The 24,131-nt window shown below is 38.5% G+C and overlaps 1 protein-coding gene across 4 annotated transcripts; it reads left to right on the top strand.

Moving 5' to 3' along the window:
* The first annotated feature begins 2,271 nt into the window (after window positions 1-2,271).
* LOC149844028 (uncharacterized) lies at window positions 2,272-23,723 on the top strand. Of its 4 annotated transcripts, none has more exons than XM_090000269.1 (6): window positions 2,272-2,552; window positions 3,703-4,636; window positions 11,675-11,770; window positions 13,562-13,698; window positions 14,157-14,381; window positions 23,169-23,723. In XM_090000269.1, the coding sequence occupies exons 1-5, from the start codon at window positions 2,332-2,334 to the stop codon at window positions 14,338-14,340; spliced, it is 1,572 nt and encodes a 523-aa protein (XP_089856395.1). In that variant the 5' UTR covers window positions 2,272-2,331; the 3' UTR covers window positions 14,341-14,381; window positions 23,169-23,723. The 4 variants fall into 4 exon arrangements, with proteins under 4 accessions (XP_089856395.1, XP_089856396.1, XP_089856394.1 ...); XM_090000270.1 differs by lacking the exon at window positions 23,169-23,723 and adding an exon at window positions 15,496-16,016; XM_090000268.1 differs by lacking the exon at window positions 23,169-23,723 and adding an exon at window positions 14,536-14,893 and having other exon boundaries at window positions 2,273-2,552.
* Window positions 23,724-24,131: the final 408 nt, after the last annotated feature.

The raw sequence follows: 24,131 nt of genomic DNA, 5'->3' as shown, positions 1-24,131 counted from the left end.
AGCAAAAACTTTGTTGAGAAATAGCTTGGGGTGCATATGAATTAGAAGAGTTTGGTGGGTATTTGAAGATTTCAAAGTTTAATAACAAAAAGGTTTTATCACCCAGAGGAGGTGTTCCTTTTTTTTTTTTTTTAAGGCAAGTTAGGGTTAGGCAGACCCCTACTAGTTATACAACTATACCATTGGTAGGGGTGGCAATCGGGTTGGCGGGTCGTGTCGGTGGGTTGGCGAGTCAGCATACCTCAACACGAACCCGACTCGTTTATTAAACAGGTCGGCTGTGGCAAACATGAACCCGACCCATTTATTAAACGGGTAACCCGACACAACCCGGTTAATAAAGGGGTTGGGTCGGGTAAACAGGTTGGCGGTTGGCGGGCGGGTTGGCGGGTCAAGTTCGGGTAAACGGGTTGACCCACCCGCCTAACCCGTTTATTAAACGGGTCATCCGGGTTGGCGGGTTGGCATACCCCTAACATGAACCCGACCCATTTAATAAACGGGTTAGGCGGGTCAACCCGTTTATAACATGAACCCGTTTAAGCCAAACCCGAACCCGCCTAAGAGGTGAGTTGGCGGGTTGTGTCAGGTTTTGCCCCCCCTAACCATTGGGTTTTTAACCAGCAACGCCCCCCAACACAAGGTGATGTGCACTAGCTGCTCCTGCCAGAAAAACTGAGCCCCGGGTTGGTCACCGGAGGTATCCCTTGCTGCAAGGTTGAAGCAGATTATACTTTACTGTGGGTGGGGGACATCAAGGGTTTTTTTGTAAACAGAGAAAGCTGGGGTTAGGCAGACCCCTACCATAACTATATATATATATATATATATATATAGAGAGAGAGAGAGAGAGAGAGAGATGGCTGAGTGTTGTGGGATTGAAGAGTTAGGCAGCAGAACAGGGTCGTGTAAGGCTGTTATGTCCTAAATCAATTTGTTGAGGGGCATTTTGGGTTTTCAACCACACATTTTAACTATGGTTAAGATTTGACCACCGTTAAGTTGACGGCTTCTTAAACAAGGAACCATTATGCACCAACGAAAAAAAAGCGGGGATCAATTTGCAAAATCCCGCAAAACAGGGACTAAATTTGCAAATAGTCAATAAGGCAGAGACCATTTTGCAAAAAAAAAATCCAAAAAGTTATTGTCAAGATATAATATGATAAACCCCAAAAGAGTTTGGCGTAGTTGGATATGGCCCACGCCTCTAGGCTAGGGGTGGCAAAACCTGACACGACCCGCCAACCCGCGTCTTAGGCTAGTTCGGGTTGGGCTTAAGTCAACCCGTTTAATAAATGGGTTGACCCACCTAACCCGTTTATTAAACGGGTCGGGTTCGGGTTGGGGGTATGCCAACCCGCCAACCTGGCTGACCCGTTTAATAAACGGGTTAGGCAGGCAGGTCAACCCACCAACCCGCTAACTCGACCCACCAACCCGTCCGCAAACCCGCCCACCAACCCGACCCGCCCGCTACTCGCCAACCCGTTTTCCCGACCCAACCCATTTATTAAACGGGTTGGCAGGTCATGTCGGGTTACCCATTTATTAAATAAGTTGGGTTAGTGTTTGCCACAGCCGACCCGTTTAATAAACGGGTCGGGTTCGGGTTGAGGTATGCTGACACGCCAACCCGACCCGATTGCCACCCGCTCAAATCCCATGAGCGTCATTCTCCTGAGACAAGATGTAAGCCCACAGAGGTTTCTTAGTGTAAATAAAAAAAAAACTAATACCATAATGAAAATTATAATATTTCAAAATACCTCATGTGGTATTCATTGACAGTTGGTCACACGAATCACATTCATGGAGCACGGCCTCTGGTTTACATGGTAATACTACGGATGGTCAAGGTCAACGGTCCATAACATCAGGCCGAGTCAAGGAGTTGACTCGTACGAGGGAATTTACATGACACGCTGTGTCCCTTGAATACGTGAGAGTACTTGATAAAGCGCCAAAAGAACTCCTTCACATTTTATAAAATCTAAAAAACAAGTTCCCTGTCTAGATGTTCCACGTGTCAGTTATATGTACTTTTCTTCACAGAGTTTCGTACACTTTTGTTAAAATTCACAGAAACTCAAAACTGGCGGCGTCTGAAAGAAACAACTTAATTTTAGGTTGTTTTCGTTTGTCACAAAGTATTCAAGAAAAAAAGAAGAAAAAGAAGGTGGCTTCGTAGTAATTAAAGCAAAATACAGTGGCATATTCACAACGATCTTCGTTTTCAAGAGAGAGAGAAAGCGCGTACTTTGCACGCTCGGCTGATTTTCTTCTTTTAACATCAAATTTCTCTGGACTGTTATTCAGAGAGAGAGAGGGATGGAGGGAGGGAGGCGGTGGAGGAGGAGGGAAGGAGCTGCAGGGTTGATCCTGCTGGGGTTTATGCTCTCCCTGACCACTGTGGTGGTGGAGGGATCGATCCACGAGTACAGCGACGGGGTCTTCACGCCTCAGATGAACTCCTACTTCTTCCACGGGGGAAGCGAGGGGCTCTACGCCTCCAAGAACGGCACGTCGTCCAACGGCCGATCCTTCATACAGTACTCCCCGATCCTCCGATTCTGTGTGTGTGTGCTTCTGCTTTTGCTAGTCTTCGGTCGATTAGGTTTCGTTTTAGAAGTCTGTTGAACTATAGGGGAGAAGGAGAATGAGAATCTCGGGAGGATCTTGACTTGTGCCAAGATCGGGAAATTTTGTTATTTATGAGACGGATCGCGTTTTCTTCTCGTTTTATTGCCTTGATCCTTTGCGTTTCGCTGAACGATGACGATTTACGATAAATTATTTCCCAGATCTTCTCGTAAATTAGCGACGGTGAAGTAATTATAAGGAAACGAAAAATGCGTGTGTGTGCTTTATTACTTGTCGAGATTGTTGGATTTTGCCTTATTATTTTCGAGATCTAATAACTTATTTACCTTTTCGGTCGTTTTCATACGTATTTCATGGCAAGGGGATGATTACGATTATTTTCCTTGTGGTGATGTGAACTGAATACCTAGCTGTTTTTTGGTTTAGTGTCGTAGAGTTTATGGTCAATTTTGATAGTTTTAAGCGAGTGTTTCCATTCCTCTCTTGTTCTTGGAGAAACTATAAGTAGAATAAAACGCCGTGACCTTTTTAGTGTTTGTTGAAAAGGAACAGCTTTTATACTTTATAGACGCTGCTTGTTTCTCTCCTGAATATGTAGGAAGTGCAAAACTGATGTATGAACTATGAAGCGTGTTGGATTTCTGAGTAATTTAAGTAATGAAGACCAACAACTAAAAGAAGGAGAAGAGTGCATTTTGGAAGTTCCATGAAAAAATCATATTTCTGTGATTTTCAATTATGGTTCTTTCAGTGTCCTGCATGAATTTGGACAATATGAAAAGCAGTTTATGGATGGTTCTTATAATAGGGAAAAACAAGTCTGTCCTTACTGCAAATTCCACGTTTCTAACTTTTTTATTTGATTTTCAAACTGTAGAATTTTTCTGTATTATTGAAACATGAGTTTTTTGCACATTCCTATTTCTCCTTTTCTCTTTCATTAGATTTTTTTTCTTTTTTCTGTTTTAAAACTTCTCTAGTCCTTGTTTTACTGTTTTATTGGTAAAGATTAAATAAAGATAAGGATTTGGAATTCTCAGGTCTTACATCCCAACCCATCAAATACCTTTTAATATGAAAAACGAATTCTCCTTTTAGGTTTGAGTCTGTTACATTTAAGAGGACAAAGGAGGCTGCTGCTCGGCATGGTGAAATGCAGCAGAAGACTGGCCTGATCGAAGCAATAATTATTGAAATCAGAGACAGGGAGAAGATTGGTGGTTCTTACCTTAACTCTGACGCAATATGTTGTACCACTGAGCTTGCTAAGGATGGGTCTTGTACTCGAGGGGAGGTGATCATTCATCAAAATCCTGACAACCCAGATTGGCCAAAGCGTATACCAACATTTTTCTCAGGGATGGACGATGAGGTTAAAATGGCGACGGAAACTGTATATATAAACCGTACTGGAATGTATTATCTATATTTTATGTTTTGTGACCCGCAACTCAAGGGAACTGTAATTAGTGGGAAAACCATTTGGAGGAACCCAACAGGTTATCTTCCAGGAAAAATGGCACCATTAATTGCATTCTATGGCTTCATGTCTTTAGCATATCTTGTGCTAGGTTTGGTTTGGTTTCTACAGTTTATCCGTTTCTGGAAAGACATATTACAGCTGCAGTATTATATCACTATAGTTATTGCCCTTGGGATGTTTGAGATGGCTCTTTGGTATTTCGAATATGCGAATTTTAATTCTACCGGCACCCGACCAATGGGCATCACAATTTGGGCAGTTACTTTTAGTGCTGTCAAGAAGACTGTATCTCGCCTTCTTCTTCTTGTGGTATCGATGGGATATGGAGTGGTACGACCGACGTTGGGAGGAATAACTTCTAAAGTTGCCCTTCTTGGGTTTACATATTTTGTGGCATCAGAGGCTCTTGAGCTCATTGAAAATGTGGGGAATATCAATGATTTCTCCAGAAAAATTAAGCTGTTCCTCGTTCTCCCTGTTGCAATTTTGGATGCTTGCTTTATTCTTTGGATCTTCTCTTCACTATCGAAGACTTTGGAAAAGCTTCAGGTATTTCCAACTTTTGATAAAGCAATACCTTTATTTAGTGTTCTGAATTTGAAGATAATGTGTTAGTGTGGAGCTCTTTTTCCCCTAACAATTTCAACACTTGTTGATGTTTTTGTTTACATTTGTATTTATTGTGTATTATCATGATTTACATCATGCCATTTTCCTAATATTCCTGTAGAACTTGCAAAAGCCATTTATTCCTATTCCCACTCTTCTTAAACTTTGCTAAGATCTTTCCTAGAAGTTTTTATGGATTTTTCTATTAGTGCTAATGTGTATCTTTCCCAAGGAAATCTTGATAATGGTATTCATAAAATGAATCTTAGTGAGATTAAGATCACAAGGGTCTTGTGGGTAGATGAAAACTGGAGAGCTATGTAACACGGACACTTCTAAAAGGCCAACATATCCATGTCACACCCATGTCCGTGCGGGTGCAACACTTGGACATGGCTTCCAAAGTGTCAGGTGCAGTCATCCATGTAGACAGGGGCAGCCACCCGTGTAGAGAGAGAGAGAGAGAGAGAGAGAGAGAGAGAGAGAGAGAGAGAGAGACGGCTGCACAGAAAACTCAATGACATAAATTTGATTAGGGCTTCTCTCTATATTAAATAGAGAGAGACAAAAAGAGAAACAGGGGCAGCCACCTGTGTAGAGAGAGAGAGAGAGAGAGAGAGAGAGAGAGACGGCTGCACAGAAAACTCAATGACATAAATTTGATTAGGGCTTCTCTCTATATTAAATAGAGAGAGACAAAAAGAGAAATTACATCTAAATCCTTATAAGAGTAAAATTTCAAAAAGACTCTAATATAAGAGTACTTAACATAAAACCACCTATTCTCAACACTCCCCCTCAAGCTGGAGCATAGATATCAATCATGCTCAGCTTGTCACAACATTTGGAGAAATTTGGCCTAGCAAGAGGCTTTGTAAACATATCTGCAACTTGGTCTTCCGACTTTAGGTATTTTGTAGTGATATGCCCAGCTTGAATCATATCTCTTACATAGTGACAATCAACCTCAATGTGCTTTGTTCTCTCATGAAAGACAGGATTGTTTGCTATATATGTTGCCGCTTTGTTATCACACATCATGGTCATTGGAGAGGAAACCTTCACCTGAAGATCATGAAGAACAGTGCGAACCCATATCAATTCAGCAGCTGTTTGGGCCATAGCCCGATATTCTGATTCTGCACTTGACCTGGAAACCACATTTTGTTTCTTACTTCTCCATGAAATCAAGTTGTCTCCCAAAAACACACAGAATCCTGTGGTAGACTTTCTATCTACTACAGATCCAGCATAGTCAGCATCAGAATAGGCTACTATCTCCAGAGTTCCACCTTTCCTGAACAATAACCCCTTTCCAGGAGAAGATTTTAGATATCTGAGAATCATTATGGCTGCATTCCAGTGTACCTCAGTTGGTTTTTCCATAAACTGGCTAACTTTGCTTACTGCTAAAGCAATATCTGGTCTGGTAACAGTTACATATAATAACTTTCCTACTAGGGAGCGATAGCTTTTGCTATCAACTGGTTTTGACCCTTCTTCAAACAATTGAACTTTATGGTCCATGGGAATATTTGCTGGTTTAGCTCCCAACATGCCCGTTTCCTTTAATAAGTCAAGAACATACTTCCGTTGAGACAAAACCATCCCTTCACGGCTTCTAGCGACTTCTATACCCAGAAAATACCTGAGTGACCCAAGGTCTTTTGTAACAAAGTGTTTTTGAAGATGAGCCTTTGTGGCTTCAATAGCTTTCACATCATCTCCTGTAAGAATGATGTCATCCACATATACCACCATAACAACTATGCCAGAACTAGTTTTCTTTATAAAAAGTGTATGATCTGCTGCTGATCTATTAAAGCCAAATCTGGACATCACGTCAAACAACTTTTGAAACCATGCACGAGGACTTTGTTTCAAGCCATAAATCGCCTTTCTCAATCTGCACACCTTCTGACACTCCCCCTCAACCTCGAAACCTGGAGGTTGTTGCATGTAAACGGTCTCAGATAGATCCCCATATAGAAATGCATTTTTCACATCTAATTGACACAAGTTCCAACCATGCTGAACAGCTACTGAGAGAACAAGACGGATGGTACTCATCCGTGCAACAGGAGAAAAAGTTTCAAAGAAGTCAATTCCATATGTCTGAGTATACCCTTTCGCGACTAATCTGGCCTTGTACCTTTCAATAGAACCATCAGATTTGTACTTTATTGTATATACCCATTTACATCCAACAATGTCAGCATCTGCTGGAGAATCAACTAGATCCCAGGTATGTTGAGATACTAAAGCTGTCATTTCTTCTTGCATAGCCAACTTCCAACGAGTATCAAGTTTTGCCTGTTGATAGTTCAGAGGAATAGTTTCAGCAGATAAGGCTGAGATAAACGACTTCATCTGATGTCCAATTCTGGCATGGGAGACAAAGTGAGATATGGGATATAAGGTACATTGTCTTGTCCCCTTTCGTAGAGCAATAGGCCTGTTATCATCATCCTGAAGATCACAATTGTCAGTAGAACTTACCTTAGGAGAAGAAGAAGATGAAGGCTCTTGCGGAAGTGGAGCTCTACGCACATATACCAATGGTGGATTATTAAATCTGGAAGAGGATGAAGTTTGGTTTGGTAATGAGGACACAGATTCCAAAGGAAAAGGAGGTATAGGTAATGGAAAAGACTCAGTTGGACCAACCTGCAGCGGGGAACCGGAAATGGAGTAATATGGAGAGGATTCCAGGAAAGATACATCCGCACTGACATACTCTCGGCGAGAAGTAGGATCATAACATCGATAGCCCTTTTGATTTTTGGGATAACCGATAAATATGCATTTTGTAGCTTGAGCAGCTAATTTATCACGGTCAGGGCCAAGTTTGTGCACAAAACAAACACATCCAAATATTTTTGGTGATAAAGGAAAAAGTGAAGCATTAGGTTTGAGGATATGTAATGGAATTTGATCACCCACAGAAGACGAAGGCATGCGGTTGATCAGATAGCAAGCAGTGGTAATCGCATCACCCCAGTATAATGCAGGAACATTAGATTGAATCATAATGGTCCTGGCAACATCAAGGAGGTGCCGATGTTTTCGCTCAGCCACCCCATTTTGTTGAGATGAATAGGCACAGGAAGTTTGTGGTTGGATGCTATGATCTTGGTAAAATTGTAACAGACCTTTTGATTTAAACTCGAGAGCATTATCAGTGCGAACAATCTTGACAATAGATTCAAACTGAGTTTTTATTTCAAGAATTAGGGATTTGATAAGACTTGGAACTTCAGATCGTTCTTTTATTAAAAAAACCCATGATAACTTAGAGAAATCATCAACAATAACAAGATAATAACGACACTGAGTCCTAGTAGGAATCTTACTAGGACCCCATACATCTGCATGAAGAAGTTCAAACAATTTATTACTAGACTGACTCTGACTAGAAGGGAACGAACTTCGATGATGCTTGCCCAACTGACATGCTTCACACTGAAATGATGTGGTGGAAGGAATCTGAGTAAAGACCGACCGAAGTTTTGACAATGAAGGATGACCAAGACAACGATGCCACTGAACAGGACTGAGTGAATGTTTCACTGCAGCATTAACAAAACCCATTGGATGATGTAGGTAGTAAATTCCATTTTCTTCATAGCCTCCACCAATCTTCTTCCCCGTCATCAAATCCTGAAAATGACAACCCATTTGATCAAAAATCACTCTACAGTTTTTTTCTTTTATAAGGCAACTAACAGAGAGTAAACTTTGAGGAAAGTTTGGGGCATGAAGAACATTATTCAACTGTAATGAGGAGGATATAGAAATATTTCCCTGACCAGCAACCGGGGAGGAGCTCCCATCGGCTAAGGAGACTCCAAGCTGAGCCTTAACATCCTTAAGATCTGAAAAAACATGTGAATTTCCACACAAATGTCTGGAAGCACCAGAGTCAATAACCCACTTACTATCAGTCGGATGAAGATGATTTCCGTTTGAATATGCAACACCAACTACAGGAGGTCGAAGAGCTATTAGCTCATCATATTCTGCACGACTAAGGGTGATACTACTTTCATTTTCAGCGATATTCTCTTGTACATTTGTTGCCTCGAGAGTAGTCACATTTGCTTTAGGAGTATATGACTTTGATGAAGAAGATGTTGGCCGACCATGCTTATCCCAGCAACGATCTTCTAAATGTCCAGATTTTCCACAGAATGTACATTGAAGCTTTCCTCTGCCTCCCATACCACGTCCACGTCCTCGTCCTCTGATATTCTGAATATTTCCACGCCCATAACTAGATGGGACAACAAGAGCAGATGACTGAGTTATAGGCTGAGACTGTGGCAGAGAGATCGCAAGTCTACTCAGACGATTATAAGCATCAGCAAGAGTGGGAACATCAGATCCAGTCAACATTTGAACTTTTGCAACAGAAAAATCTGAAGAAAGCCCTGTAAGAAAACGAGCAACCATGGTTTGTTCTTGATGATCCTTTTGCTTCGAGCAACAAAGAGGCCTGTGAGCATTAAGTCTTTCAAACGCAGCTTTGACAGAAGCATAATACTGGGCCAAGGTCTGATTTCCCTGTTGTAAATTATATATTTCTTGTTCGACTTGCAGGATACGACTCACATTCGTTTCTTGTGAGTATGTATCACGAAGATTGTCCCACATCAGTTTTGCTGAATTATAGTAGATCAATCCATCTGCAATATGGGGTTCAACACTATTCATGATCCATGACATAACTATGTCATTATCTTCATCCCAAGTAACATATTTTCCCAACTTTTCAGTGGGTTCGCCTTCCAACAAAATGTGTTTTCGACGATGTCCAGATACCGACATCATAAAAGTTCTGGACCACCTGGCATAGTTGGTTTCATTCAACCTAACAGAAGAGCCATACGCGAAGGGGTTGGCAAACGCCTTATACTCCCCAATCTGTTCCATTTTCGAATCATATTTCGAACTTTCAGCCATACTGTTCTCTAGAACAACAAGTATTTAAGTAGAGTTTTCCACCACTATAAGGAAGCAGCCCTGTTGTTTCCACAAAACAGTCCACAACCAGCAGGTAATCACTCCTGCTGCTTCCACGACAAATGTATAGCTGAAACTAATACAACACGAAACACAACTCACCCCAGCAGAGAGTTAAGACCATTGCTGCACCCAAACACACCACGACCAACAATACTATTCAGTTGCAAAGCATACGAATACGACAACTGCTGTTTCCAAAACATATAGAGCATAACTGACAATCAGTCTTCAAACAATTAAATAGATCAATCATATCTCGATGACACGCAGCAAAAAAAAATCAGAATCACGGTAGTCACGCAATCAGCACAGAAAATATGACACTCTCGGCTGGCACGCAATATCACAAACACTTGCTGTGTGGCAGGAACAGCCCAGAACAGCCAACAACTTTCGGCTGCGATACAGCAGCACAGAAGCCTGCTGCGTTACCCAAATAGCAGCACGTCAATCACAGCATGCACGCATCAGCAGGAACTCATCATGCTCCAGAAAATCACGCCAGGCGATAAAAAATCCAAAAAAAAACCCAGATAAAATCTGTTTACAGCTCCAGGAGATCACGACAGATCTGGGTAAGATCCATCCTTAGATCTGACGACAGATCTGGGTGACATCCCAGATCTGTTATCAGATCTTCCCACTAGTGCAACAGCAAACCTGATATAATTTTTTTTTTCGCAGTCTGAAATTTTTCGTTGGTGACGATCAGTCCTCTTCGAAATCACGCTCCCGAGATCGCAAGCTCTGATACCATGTAGACAGGGGCAGCCACCTGTGTAGAGAGAGAGAGGGAGAGAGAGAGAGAGAGAGAGAGAGAGAGAGAGAGAGAGACGGCTGCACAGAAAACTCAATGACATAAATTTGATTAGGGCTTCTCTCTATATTAAATAGAGAGAGACAAAAAGAGAAATTACATCTAAATCCTTATAAGAGTAAAATTTCAAAAAGACTCTAATATAAGAGTACTTAACATAAAACCACCTATTCTCAACAATCCACACTGGGGTTCGTTTCTGTCCAAAATTGGACTCAGTTAACCCTAACCAAATCCAGTATTATCTATAATGTACACACACACACACATATTTGCACCCCCGCACCCAAGTTTTTTGAAACTGCCGTGTCACACCCTTCACACCCGCATCCGCACCCGCATTTATGTGACATAGCTGGAGAGCCACATGATCTACCATTACTTGTCCTTTTATTCCTTGCTAACCACGAGTTAAGAATAGGGGAAGGTTTAAATTCTTTTCTAGAGCTAGCGAGGATACTTTTCTGAAATTTCCACCCAGGTGCATTTAACCAATTCTTTAGTTGCTTTTATGGATATGTTGCTTCATTTGTCTATTTATCTCTTGTCAGAAACATTTGCTCATCTCCATTTCCTAGCAACTAGATTTATATTACTTGCTTTATCCTCCTTTTAGACATGCAGAGACAACTTTCACATCGACAGTTTTAACTTATTTTCCCAACTTTACTGGAGTCCCCATTGGAACAAGCACAATATTTATCCTTTTTTTTTACACGTCTGAAGAACACTTTATTTTTCATGATTTCATGACCCTTTTCATTTGAAAATATACTATTTTGGGTTGCTAAAGAGGAAATAGGTAAATTCTAGTAGGCAATCCTCTGCTGAAGTGTGTAGAGAGTCTCATATCGACATTTATAACTGTGTGCTTCCCCACCTTTATTGAACTCCATTTCAACCACACCATATTTATCTTTTTCTGTTTTTGTATTATACTTAAGTGTCTGAAGAACACTTGATCTGTCTTTGTTGATTCCAACCTTCTTTTTTTCATTTGAAATTTTTCTACTTGCATTGCTAAAGGGAAATAAATTTTCTTTGTTTTAAAACTTTGTTAGTATTCTGTTATTGCTTAGATTGCATAAAGCATATTGAGCTTGGTATATTTGATATTTTTGTTTTTTTGGCTATAGATGCGGAGAAGCATGGCAAAACTTGAGTTGTACAGGAAATTCACCAATTGCCTGGCTGTATCTGTGCTGCTATCTGTTGCTTGGATCGGCTATGAGGTACAAGAGGTCTTAGCATTTTTTCTCTCTTTCCTGTTCTTAATTCCATGATGCGACCTTATAGATAGGCATGTATAGTGTTAAGGGCCAACACAACAAGGCCCCTAAGTGAAGTTGTTACATGGTGATACATTAGATCAATTAGACTATTAATGGATTTTTGCAGATAGTGCGAAAAGTGAGAATTACCCTTTTGAGTTGTTTTTTGTCATTTGAAAAGTGCATCAAAAAATGGGTTTCTACTTGTAAGTTTTGGAAAGTACCTTAATGTAATCTGAAAACTTGAAACCAGCAAACCATGATGAAGGCATTTTAATCTTTGGAGGAACAAAATTGGTGAGCTTGTTAGTTAGCAACTTGAGAGAGAAGGAAGAAGGGACCAAGGGAAGTTCTCGCCTGACTATTACGTATGTCAGTAGGTGACTTGCAGAAGTGCACAATATTTTTTTGAACATTAACAAGTTCTTGGTTTTTTTGTTTGCAAAGTTATGCGATCATGTTGTATATTGCCTACCTAGGGGTGGGCATCAGGCCAGGCAGCCCGATGGGCCAAGCTGACCCAGCCCGCCATGGGCCGGGTTTGGGCCAAGGTTTTAGGCCAGGGACTGGTAGGTACCGGGCTGAAACCCAGCACGATGGGCCTGAGTTATTTATTATTTTTTAATAATATAAAAATTTTAAAAATTAACTATTGCATAGTAACTTGATAACTATTACTATTTACCTAATTAGTTACATTAATTCTATGGAAACTAGAAATATTTAATTGGGTGCATGGAAAGTTGAGAACTTGTTAATTATTACTATGTACAAATGGATTTGGGTCGGGCTAGACCCGGCCCGTTGGACCAATGGGGTTGGCCATGGGCTGCTCTTCAAACCCAAGCCCGTTAGTAAACGGGCCGGGCTGCACTTAAAGTCCGGCGGGCTGAGCTCTAAACAGGCCCAGTTCGGCCCGATGCCCACCCCTATGCCTACCAGTGATTCATTCCAGGGAACAGCCACTAGAAAGTGGTACCCTGGGATGATTTTGCCAGCTTGTTTGTGCGGTACTACTCTTGGTAGTTCAGTATAAAGAGAACTACGCTCCAAGATAGGATTTCTATCAGAAAATCCCAATTTCAATGTGCTAGTTTCTGTTTTATATGTTAAATAAGCAGACCTTGGTATTTCTTGCCATGCAAAAAGAGCATTTACTATGTTTTGAAGATGTTCAGTTACGCCAGCACAGTAAACCTATGAACCAGTAATCATCATTATAAAAGATCCTTGTTTTTTAGTATTTGTGTGCATGTCTAGTTAGACTTTTGTGTGTTCATGTGCATCTATGCATGCTCACAAATCTATGTTTCTGTTTTTTTCTTTCTTTTGAACCTTATTAGATTAGGTCAAGGAAGCCATCATTAGGGGCTTCTTTGAATGCATCCAAAATGTCATGAATGGGAAGCCCATCATTTAGATGGGCCCCAGCTTCATTTCTTATGCCATTCATGATCCGTATGGATGCCATTCACAAAGATCCACCCTATGGTGGGTATTGAAGTTTATCACCAAGATGAACAACATCGAGGCACTCCTCAGGGTAACACCATCAGGGATACCCTTGACCTGATCTGTTCTCTTTCCCCCTTTTCTATAGCATCTATAGGTCCATTTAGAAACTTGCACACATTTTCACAACTAAGTTTTTCTATTTTGTGCTAGTTTTAGGTGTCCACCTGGACAAAAGCTGAACTTTTGTAAGAGACCTCTTATACTGCATGACTTCATTATGTGCTTTTTCATCTTCAGTTGTACTTCAATGCAACCGATCCATTGAGTGAGCTTTGGGAAAGTGCGTGGTTCATCCCAGTTTTTTGGAATGTGCTTGCCTACTTATTGCTTGCCGTCATTTGCGTCCTCTGGGCCCCATCTCAGAACCCTACCAGGTACATATTATAAACTCTCACATGCTTTAATGTTGTATTTCCTTGTCATTATCATTGTAACCATCACCTTTTAGTTTTGCAACTTAGTCATGGCATGAATCATAAGGTTTCTTTTTTGTAATGTTTCCTTCTTTTCCTTGTGTTCTGTCTTAAGGCATTGCATTTGTGGCTTTAAGCCTTTAATACAGTTACTGATGAGGGAGAAGGGAGTGCTCTTTAAACCAATTGCTAACCAGAGTTTGCTCAATGATTTGTTTTCAAATTGTGACATTTAAAGAGTTTTTTTAATGATAGTATGAAAGTTTCTTTGGTTCTCATACTGCAAAAATGGGAGATGCCCTCGAGTAATCCCTAGTTTCTCTTTGTTGTCATGTTGCAATGGTTGTCCTGTATGTACAGAATAGTAGTGCTTCTAAGATCTCTCAATCAAATTTTAAGTTTCTAGATTTTCTTTGCAGGTTTGCATATTCTGAAGAGATCGGGGATGACTTTGATGATGAGGAGAGTATTGCATTAACTGGAAGTGGTTCAAAAGCTTCGGGAGATCTGGGGAGTAAGCTAGAGAGAAAGGAAAGGAAGGTTGTGGCTTCAGAACATGTATTTGTGCTAGGGGAAGACCATGTGGAGGATAAGATTGCATAACTTAGCAAGCATGTTACCATCATATTTCAGATTCTATGAAGGTAAACTTTTTCACTTGTTTTTCTCTTAAAGTGGAAAGGATACACTGCAAAGGGAAAATGAAAGAAATGATGATGACGCTATAGCAGTACCAGTAATGCATGCTTGATAAAGGCTAGAACTGATGTCTGTGAACATGCACGTGAATATTTTCAGTGACGTCAATAATCAAAATGAAGAATGTCAATCTGATCGGTTTCAGCCCTAGAGTTCGATTATATGGTCTCATCAAACCTTACTGGAGCATGGATTACACAGTTTGCTGCTGATGCTTTTTCTTTTAAAGCAGATTGATTTATTGCAGTGTAAAACAAAAAGGAAATGAAGGGAGAGGGGAATGTAACATCTTGTATGAGTTAGTGGGCTTTCATCCAATTGAACAATTTTCTAGTTGTCTTTGCTAGTGGTGCATAATACGTAGTAAATGGAGATGTATCAAACAGTGTATTTTAAAATAACCAGTTCCTTCTATGTTTTCAGGAGATTCTAATGGAACATTTTCCCATCCTTCAAATGCTCAAGCTTACAAAATAAATTATAAAGCACTAAAGCATAACAAAGCTATCAATTCTGCTTATCCAGAGTTTTCTTTTTTATGCTTAAAAAATCGTAAGCATGTGAACAAATACATGCAGTATTTAGAAAAGCAATTAAATAGGAAGTTGAAGATAAAGAATCATTTCACGAAGAAAATAGTGAGAGAATACAAGAATGCCAAGGCAAATGTAGAGAACAATAAAGTATTTAAATGATTACCTCAAAACATTAAGGAAGAAAACATCAGGCAGAAAATTAAAGGCAACTTTCAAAATTCCTAATGGAAGCATTTTGGAAATGTGAGTATTAAGAGGAATTGGAAGTTCATATGCAGAAATGAGACCGTAGAGGCATTAAGACCAAGGAAGAAAGCTTGGGAAACATAATCTGAAACCACCCAAATAAATGAAGAACAGAAATAAAAGAAGAAAGGTTTTATGATGTGGTTATCTAAAGAGAACTGTCCTGAGACGGCTCATCAAGACTTGCAAGCAACCATAGTTGATAGGTTAGTTTGTCTTTGAAAAGTGGATTGATTGACAACGGGTTCAATGCAACACACTTAACCTTTGGTCACAGGTCATGCTACAGGGCTTTACTTGAACCATGTTCAGAATCATCCTTTATGAGGCTATCTAAGAACAGGGCTCTGACACAGAAACTAGGGTATTGTGCATGGATAGTCTACTGACTACTGTCTTACAGCTCTAACACTCAGAAACTTCCAAAACAGGTGATACCCTTAGCTAGTAAAGGCTTTGAACTACTTCTCATGAGTGGTCCGCAGGAGCATGAGGAGTGGAAAGTAATTTGCGAACCAACGGTTTTCTTGAAGGGTCCTTAAGTGGAGTTAGATGAAAGAAGTTATTGTGAAGTTGCTGTTTAAAATTAAATCAGCCTTACACTTACAGTAATTATCAATGGAAAGGAATGATATGCTTCAGCAATATGGATCCCATCCTCCAATTTCTCCATTTGTGATTTGACAGGGACTTGAAGGGTTTTGTGATGGAAAAATGGGTGAAATGTGTCTAAGTTATCTTTGGTCCCTAATGTGACCCTTAAAACTGACTCTGTTTCCATCACTATGCCTCTTAATAAAGGTTTACTTTGTTTATTAAAAAGGAACTGAAAGCAGGTTCTCAGGAAAAGTCAAAGCATCTACCACAAGCATGGGTTGAGGTAGACTTTGAAGCTATTTTAGCTAGAGCATCATCAAAAGTAAGAAGACTACAATTTGGGATGTGTAGTTCTCTCATGTCAAAAATCAAATGAATGATGTTGTTCTAGATACCACATCGGTCAGCATCTCTCTTGAACAATGTAAGTGCCGTTGTATGCATTGAATCATTATGCTATTCCTGAACCTAGCTTGGTCATCATGATAATGAAGCTATAAGGAGGCAAGGTGTACTTAGACTGATGATACTGATTTTGTCCTAGATATATTTCAGCCATCTCTTTGTGGACTTAGTCTACTGTTGGTTTAAACAAGTGATCTAGCATTAATGTAGTCAAAGCAAATATAATCTGGGATAGTACTAAATCTCTTGAAAAGCCCATGCATATGCTTTCTCCTCAGTCTCTCAATAAATTTGATGTCTCTTTTTTCCTTTTTTGTTTATGACATTTCTAATGTCATGTAGTTTGACCCATTATCATCTTAAGATGGATTGAATATTTGAATAACTGAAAATCAGATTTAGTTTTAGCCACTGGAAGAATCTAGTTTCTTCTTCTTCCTTCTGTTCTATCTTTCTTGTTTTTTTTTCCTCCCATTGTCCTGTAGCTATGATTTCTATTTATGAAGTTATGAAGGCCTGTAGTTTGTGTCAAGATATATTGGTGACTTAAAGTTGTATGACTTTGGGGGCAATGAATTGCAGTAGTGTTATGTAAATATCAGAATTTCTGATCTCTCATTTATTATACAGGTTAGACCACTTTTCTGTCATTTTTGGATCCTTCAGATCTTCTAAATTTCATCACAAATAACAGAACCTAAATGTCTGCCTATTAGCCGTGTCCATCTAAAAGATCAAGAGAAGTTGGATAGAAATAGAAAATATAGAAATACACTTATTAAGATAAAACTAAATAAGAAGAGGCTCACATTGCTGCCATTACCTCGAAATGTTATTTATATTCATGAAATGCAAATGTATTGCACAAACATCAGTGAGGAAAACTGAAAATAGAAGATTGTAATTCCTGAAAATGTGCTCTTGGTTATGAACTGTCTGTCACATAGGTATGACCATAGTGGTAAAAGTTTAAAACAGCAATGTACCAGCTGTTAATATCTCATGATTTTTCAACCATTTTTTTATGTTTTTAGTGTGTGTTTTCAGTTGTTTTAAACATTTAGAATATCACAATATTTTTGTTTTACTAAATATATCACAATCTCATCGCAATTTCTAAGTTTTTATTGCACTATTATCATTTTAGTATACATTAATGTAATCATTCCACAACACCCCCCCACCTAAGGGCCCAAACATTGGTTCAATGCTATGTAACACGGACTCTTGTAACAGGGCACCGCACCCGCGTCGCACCCACACCCATGCGGGTGCAACACTTGGACAGCTTCCTTTGTGTCAGGTAAAGTCAACCACACTGAGGTCCATTTCTATCCAAAAGTAGATTCAGTTAACCCTAACTAAGTCCAGTTTTATCTATATTATATATATATATAAATACATAAATGCACACACATACACATAGTGTTAACTTAAAACTGTTAAAAATTATATATATATACCCTCCTCGCACCAAGTTTTTTTAAAGTGCCGCATCCGCACCCGCACCTATGTGACATAGGTTCGATGTAATTATTACATTTTCAGAAATTGATGATAAGTATTACTTTTTGAAAAATTACTAAGTTAGTACTACTAGCACCTCTCTCTCCCTCTCTTCTTTCTTTGATTATTGTATTAGTATATTAATATTTATGAAATTTTAATTTGTAAATTTTTTTTTTCAATCTTGTTAGTAGAATTCTCTCCATACTTGAGTCGATCATATTGTTTTTTTCTTTCAATACTTTTAAAATATTTTTGACTTATAATTATTAGTTTTATTTTCATAATAACCATCCAAGTATCTTTAATAAATAAATTGACTTATATATATATGTGTGTTTTCAAATTTAAAATTGATTTATTTCATGAGTTTTTCATGATAATTTAAAGTAAAAAACATAAAAAAATTGAAAATCTCATGAGATATTAACAACTAAAAAATTGTTGTTTTGAACTTTTATTATTATAGCTGGTACCATCTATGGGTCCAAGCCTGACAAGACTTGTCTTAGGATAAACAAGGTCCGAGTCCGCATGCAAATAGCAAAACGAAACTCGGTAAGTTCAGAATTTGGGTTGGACTTGGATTGGGTTTGAAAAAATGTACTCAGTTTGGGTTCATATGTTAGATGGGTCTTGTAGGTCCAACCAATTCGCTGTTTGGACCTATTTCATCAAACTTAAACCCTATGTTGTCAAAAAACACTAGGCGCTACCTAGTCACTAGCCCCTAAAATCCTAGTCGGTGCCTTGGCATAAAGGACCCAAATTTTTTAAAATGCATAATATATTTAGATGCTAAAACCATGTTGCAGCTATATCTTAGGAGTCTTGAACAGGGCAACTTACACTCCTGTATAAATCTATCTTGAGGGACAAAAAATGGAAACATTACCTAAAATAATCTTAACATTCATACTAAGCACAATGTTAACATTCATCACAGCTCATGATAACATAAAACACACTTGAGTAACAGACAAAAAAGTGACAATATTATATAACAACCAAGCCAACCTGAAAAGTATTTAAGTATTTTTTTTTAGATTTACACAGAGAAACTGCCCCCAGGAACAAAGACTTAGCCGCGCTGGCTTTGCCTGCCATACTTAGGTCACTGTCTTGGCAGCGTAAAACTCTGTGGGCTTACCCTTGCCCCCAGGGAGTCGCCATGCTTCGGCTTGCGCAAGGGGTGACACCCATGAGATTTGAACCTAGTCCACCTGCCTAGCGGCCTAGTCCCCATCCCAATATTTTGATTTTGTGAATGCCTAATTTTAAACATCTTAAGAATAGAGTATTTCCAATGTTTTTTCTTAGTAAATCTTTAGCATCTTATTCATGGCTCTATCCTTTTCTTCTTTATGTGCTCGACAACTTTCTTTGACTCCTGAAGTTGGTGACAAATGTATATTTTTTGGTAATGAGGACTCAGCTTTTTTAACATTTTTTCTTCAAATCTACTATAGCTTCTAGCAGTGCTTTTCTTCTCTTAATTTCTTGTGAACCCTATAGGTAATGATTGAATCACCCAAGTTTTGGCCTTTTTTAAGGCTTTTAATTCAATATTCATGGCCTCAATCCATTCATGATGATTTTTTGCCTCATTATAGGAAGAGGGCTCGACATAGGAATGTATGGTCATAAGACAAGATCTATAGTGGGGTTCAAAAGATTCATAGGACACAAACCTACTAGGTGCTTGGGATATTCTTGTAGATCTTCTAACACTAGATTAGTCTATATATTGACTTTGGATATACCTTTCTAATGCATATGGTGGTTGGCCTTGTGTACGATGAAAATATCTTTGAAGTTCATTGTGATATTCAACAATAGGCATTTCACCTTCATGAGCATCATGAGTGTTACCATTGACACTCTCATGCATATCATGAATATCATTACTTTCATTCACATCAGTATCATTACTCTCATCAATAGTATCATTATTAGGCTCATGCATTAGATCAAACAAAAATAAGTACTCACATGGTTTCTTAGATTCAATTTTTCCAAAACCATTTTTCTTTTCAAGAAAAGTTACATTTCTTGAAACATAAAATTTGTCTCTCAATATCATAACACGTAAATCCTTTTTTGTTTTCGGCATAGCCTAAGAAGACACAATGAATGACCTTAGTTGAAAGCTTATTATTTTTGTTTGAAAGAACAAAACATTTACAACCAAAGATTCTCAATCTTGAATAATCGAGAAGGATTTTAAATAAAATTTCAATAAAAGAAGTATTTCCAATAATAGTAGAAGGCATTCTATTAATTAAATAAATCATCGTAAGGACAACTTTGGCCCAAAACCTTTTTGAAACATTTTTGGGTATTAGAAGAGTCACAGTGGTTTCAATAACGTGTTGATGCTTTCTTTCAGCCAACCCATTTTTTTGTGAGGTGCCTTTTTGAAACATTTTTGGGTATTAGAAGAGTCACAGTGGTTTCAATAACGTGTTGATGCTTTCTTTCAGCCAACCCATTTTTTTGTGAGGTGTAAGGGTAAGATTTTTTATGAGTAATCCCTTGTTGATCACGAAAACTTTTAAAATCTTTTGATAAAAACTCTCCTCTAGATCAGATCTAAATATTTTAATAGAGATTTTGAATTGATTTTTAACATAATTATGAAATTTTTGAAAACACCTAAATACTTCGGATTTGAGTCTAAGAAAATAAATTCATATGGCATCTTCCAAAGTGATGAGGCTTATATGCTTTGTATGATTTGGGGTCTTGACATAGCAAGCACCGATTCCTCATATTTGGTAGAGGAGAGTTTTTCAATTTATTCTTCCCCATAGTTAGCTCTTCTAAAGTTTCTACTATAGAAGAAACATCTCCTCTATGAAGGGCTGATTTTGTCCCTTCAAATTCGGGCATAAGCCCATTTATGAAATGCTAAAAGTGTTCCGAGTTGATTTGCTTTTCTCGGGGCTCTATGTCAAGTGAACAATGTCACTTAAGCTCTAAGAGAGCTAATTCATCCCAAAGGAGATAGAGAGCATTGTAGTATTCTTTTTTCTTTCTTTCTTTTGGATATTACATATATAATATGAGTTATATTCCTTAGAGAATACATATCTTGGAGATATTTTCAAGCATCACTAGCAAATTCAAACTTTGTTAAGCTAGAACCTTTTTTTTTCCAACACTATTAATAAGTTATCCCATGATTTTGGAATGACCCCTCCTCTACTCCTTCTCTTTTTATAGTTGGCAATGGCTTTATTCATCTCTTATCCTTGAAGTGTAATTTCTTTGCCGTTTTCATTCTTGGTAAACATAATCTTCGGTTCTTTCTCGGATCCATCCATCAAGCCCCATAGACCTTTTTCCCAAATCTTGTGCTTCACTGTGGATGCCCACATCACATAGTTTGTGTTATTGAGTCTCACGAGCATGGTGACAATCACTTTTCGTTCATCCTCCATTGGTACAAGAGAAAGAGAGATAGAGAGGAAGAAAAAGAGAATGAAAGCAGAATACTTTTGGGCACTACGAGTCCATGATCTCATGTCCACACAAACAAGCTTTATCACAATCAAGATTGCAATGACTCTGATACCATGTAATGAAATAAAAAACTTTCCACACACCTCAAACAATAGGTAAATACAGACTCACACAAAGGGGCAAAAGCATAGTAGTCACTTAGGGGCTTAGAGAATCACAACATAAAAATAAGGTCTTTATTGAGAACAAAATGCACACAAAATGCATTAGATTACAAGGGGTGCAAGGCCCATATTTATATAAAAAAAGGGAGTGAGAGGCTCCCAAGATATGGCTGTTGGGGGTTCCGCAACAGCTAGAAATCTAGCTGTTGGGAGCTCCCAACAGCTAGAAATCTGTTGTATTGTCAAGGAAAAAAATCCCTTGACAATACAACAATGTACAAAAATAAATAAATAAATAAGACCAAAATACCCCTGAACTGTGATACATATTATAATGGTCAAAAGATCAAAATACCCCTGGACTGTAATACACACACACACACACACACACACACACACACATATATATATATATATATATATATATATATATATATATATATATATATAATGACAACCCATATTCTAGCAGTAACCAAGTAATGTAATGGCTACAACACTAAGCAAAGACAACATAGTGAAATCCATCTGGTTTAAAGAAAACACGCACAAATCCTTCCCTTTTGATTTTCATGAACTAACGGTGATAAGTTTTGGATAATTGTGAAGAGAACATTTTGAATGAAGTACCGCTAGTTCTTAATATTTTTTTATGGGGTTAATGATGTGGTAGTTAAAGGAATGAGCCTAATAAGTTGGTGAATGTTTAAACCTGTTACTGGTGTCAATGATATGTGAAAATGAAGATTCTTTTGGAAAACTGCCATTTTTGGTTGCTATGGTTGCAAGAAATGCTGTTACTTCCTTTGTATGTGCTGCGTAAAATAATTCCACAATATTGGATTTCATTCACAGATTATCAGTATAGAGAAACTCTATCAGTTATCAACATAAAATAGTGTGGGGAAGACTGATAAACTTTTTGAAAACTAATTATTTGCAAATACATTTGCACTGTGAGTTTATAATGCATGTACTCAGCAGAGCTGTACCACATGGATACAGTTGCGGATATGGGGATACAGCTATTTTTATGAAGTTTCCAATATTTCTATATAATGGGATACGGAACGGAAGTCAAAATGTAGTATCCCTGTGACTTAGCAGCAGAGAATGCTATTTAAGTAAAGCTTTGAGCATTGGGAGAAAAGCTTGGATTAACATAAACTGCAGCATACTTGTTAGATCCATTTTACCAGTTGGAAAGACAAGAATCAAAGAAACATGGCCTGATACATAATGGCCATGGCACATTGAAGCCACATTGTACCATTTTCTTAAATGTGGTTAATCTAGCCGTGTGTCATTGGATTCTGAAGGAAAGTTTTACTTTCAATATATGCACTTGGTTGACCAAGTTTGAAGTTGTTGAAGTGCAGTTGGAGGAAAATGATGAGCATCAAGGATGCAAGGTTATCCAGGGTGTAGACTTATTACTTAAACCGGTTATGGTGGTTGCAAGAATGCCAAACAATGGCATGTGGTTGCTTATCCATATTTTATTACATGATGCATTGGAAAAGGGATCGATTCATTTTTCAGAAATTTAATATTGGTGTGTGAAATCCAGTGTTGATTATGGTAGTGAATAGGCTTATGTTGACAGTGGAGAACATAGTTGATTATGGTAGTGAATAAGCTTATTTTGACGGTAGAGAACATACTGCACCATTTGCATGTCTCTAGCTGCTTGTGGAAGTCATCATCAAAGGGACCCTAGTTTGGCTTTAATTTGATGGCTTTGTGTAGTACATGTCTGCTGTTTGTTCGTCCTGTCCAACATGTTCTAAATTGTAAGTTGGATCTCTGGCAGAGTGGATGTGCATCGGAGAGACTAGACACCTAGTGTCAGGTTTCAGGGTTTGCTGCTGATCAACATTGAGCCTACCTTCAGATAAATTGGCTGGTATTGTTATGTACAGGTCGGTTCAAGTTGCAGATTTTGCTAGCTCTCTCGAGCGTTTGTGGAAGACGGTAAGTTTAGGATTCTACTAGTGTAAACAAGCCTCACAGTTCTTGCTCTCAAAAGATTAAAAGCCATTTAAAGGTGGGGTTGTCACGGATGGCGAGTATGCAAATCCAATGTTTTGACTCTAAACAAAACGTGCTGCTGTCCAGGCCAGTTGCTGAATTTTTTGACTTTCTCTGTTTGAGTTTTTTCTTGTGTTGTGAAGCTACGGCTTAGAAGGCTCTATGTTTTGTGCTAACCTGGTGGGATGGGCTATGTGAACTTTTCAGATATGGTTTTAGATCCTCTTCATTATTCTGTTTTTAGGTTCCGGTGAATTTTGAGATTCATTAAGTTGATGACACATTATCAGGTTCACCAGTTAAAATTAATATAATCTGGACTGTAATGTGTTTGGCACATGACCCTTTTTTTCGTTTAGGTTATAGTACATGGGACAAGCTGATGAATTCTTCCATTTCTTAATTCTTTTGTTTCGAAGCTTCATTTTAGCATGTATTAGTTGATCTACGTGGTATCCAATATGAGTTGGTTCAGTGTACCTTGGTCTTTCTTTATATGTAAATCCCCACAAAGAATCTCATCTCAGTTCCGGATTTAAGGCGCAAAGTGACCTAAACGAAAAAGTTCCAGTATCTATAAGGAATATATTTCTTACCCCATATTACAAATTCCATAGTTATGTTAGGACTGGTGAGGAATGGGCGCCACTATCCCTGCCCGCAAGCTCAGGGATGTAGTTACCCAATACAAAGACCCACCGTGTTTTTTCCATTCATTCCTCTCCCTTTCAGACATAGATCATTC

This window comes from Nuphar pumila, chromosome 3 (genome assembly GCF_984573655.1).
Source record: "Nuphar pumila chromosome 3, dmNupPumi1.hap1.1, whole genome shotgun sequence".
Lineage (NCBI taxonomy): Eukaryota > Viridiplantae > Streptophyta > Magnoliopsida > Nymphaeales > Nymphaeaceae > Nuphar > Nuphar pumila.
The sequence above is the reverse complement of the archived record's forward strand: the minus strand, read 5'-3'. Positions and strand labels throughout refer to the sequence as shown.

What these genes read in the sequence shown, in the direction of transcription:
- LOC149844028 (XM_090000269.1), top strand. Translation starts at nt 2,332, where the DNA reads ATGGAGGGAGGGAGGCGGTGGAGGAGGAGGGAAGGAGCTGCAGGGTTG. An exon ending in AGACTTTGGAAAAGCTTCAG is followed by an intron (nt 4,637 to 11,674) that starts GTATTTCCAACT and finishes TTTTGGCTATAG; the next exon opens with ATGCGGAGAAGCATGGCAAA. An exon ending in TTGCTTGGATCGGCTATGAG is followed by an intron (nt 11,771 to 13,561) that starts GTACAAGAGGTC and finishes TTTCATCTTCAG; the next exon opens with TTGTACTTCAATGCAACCGA.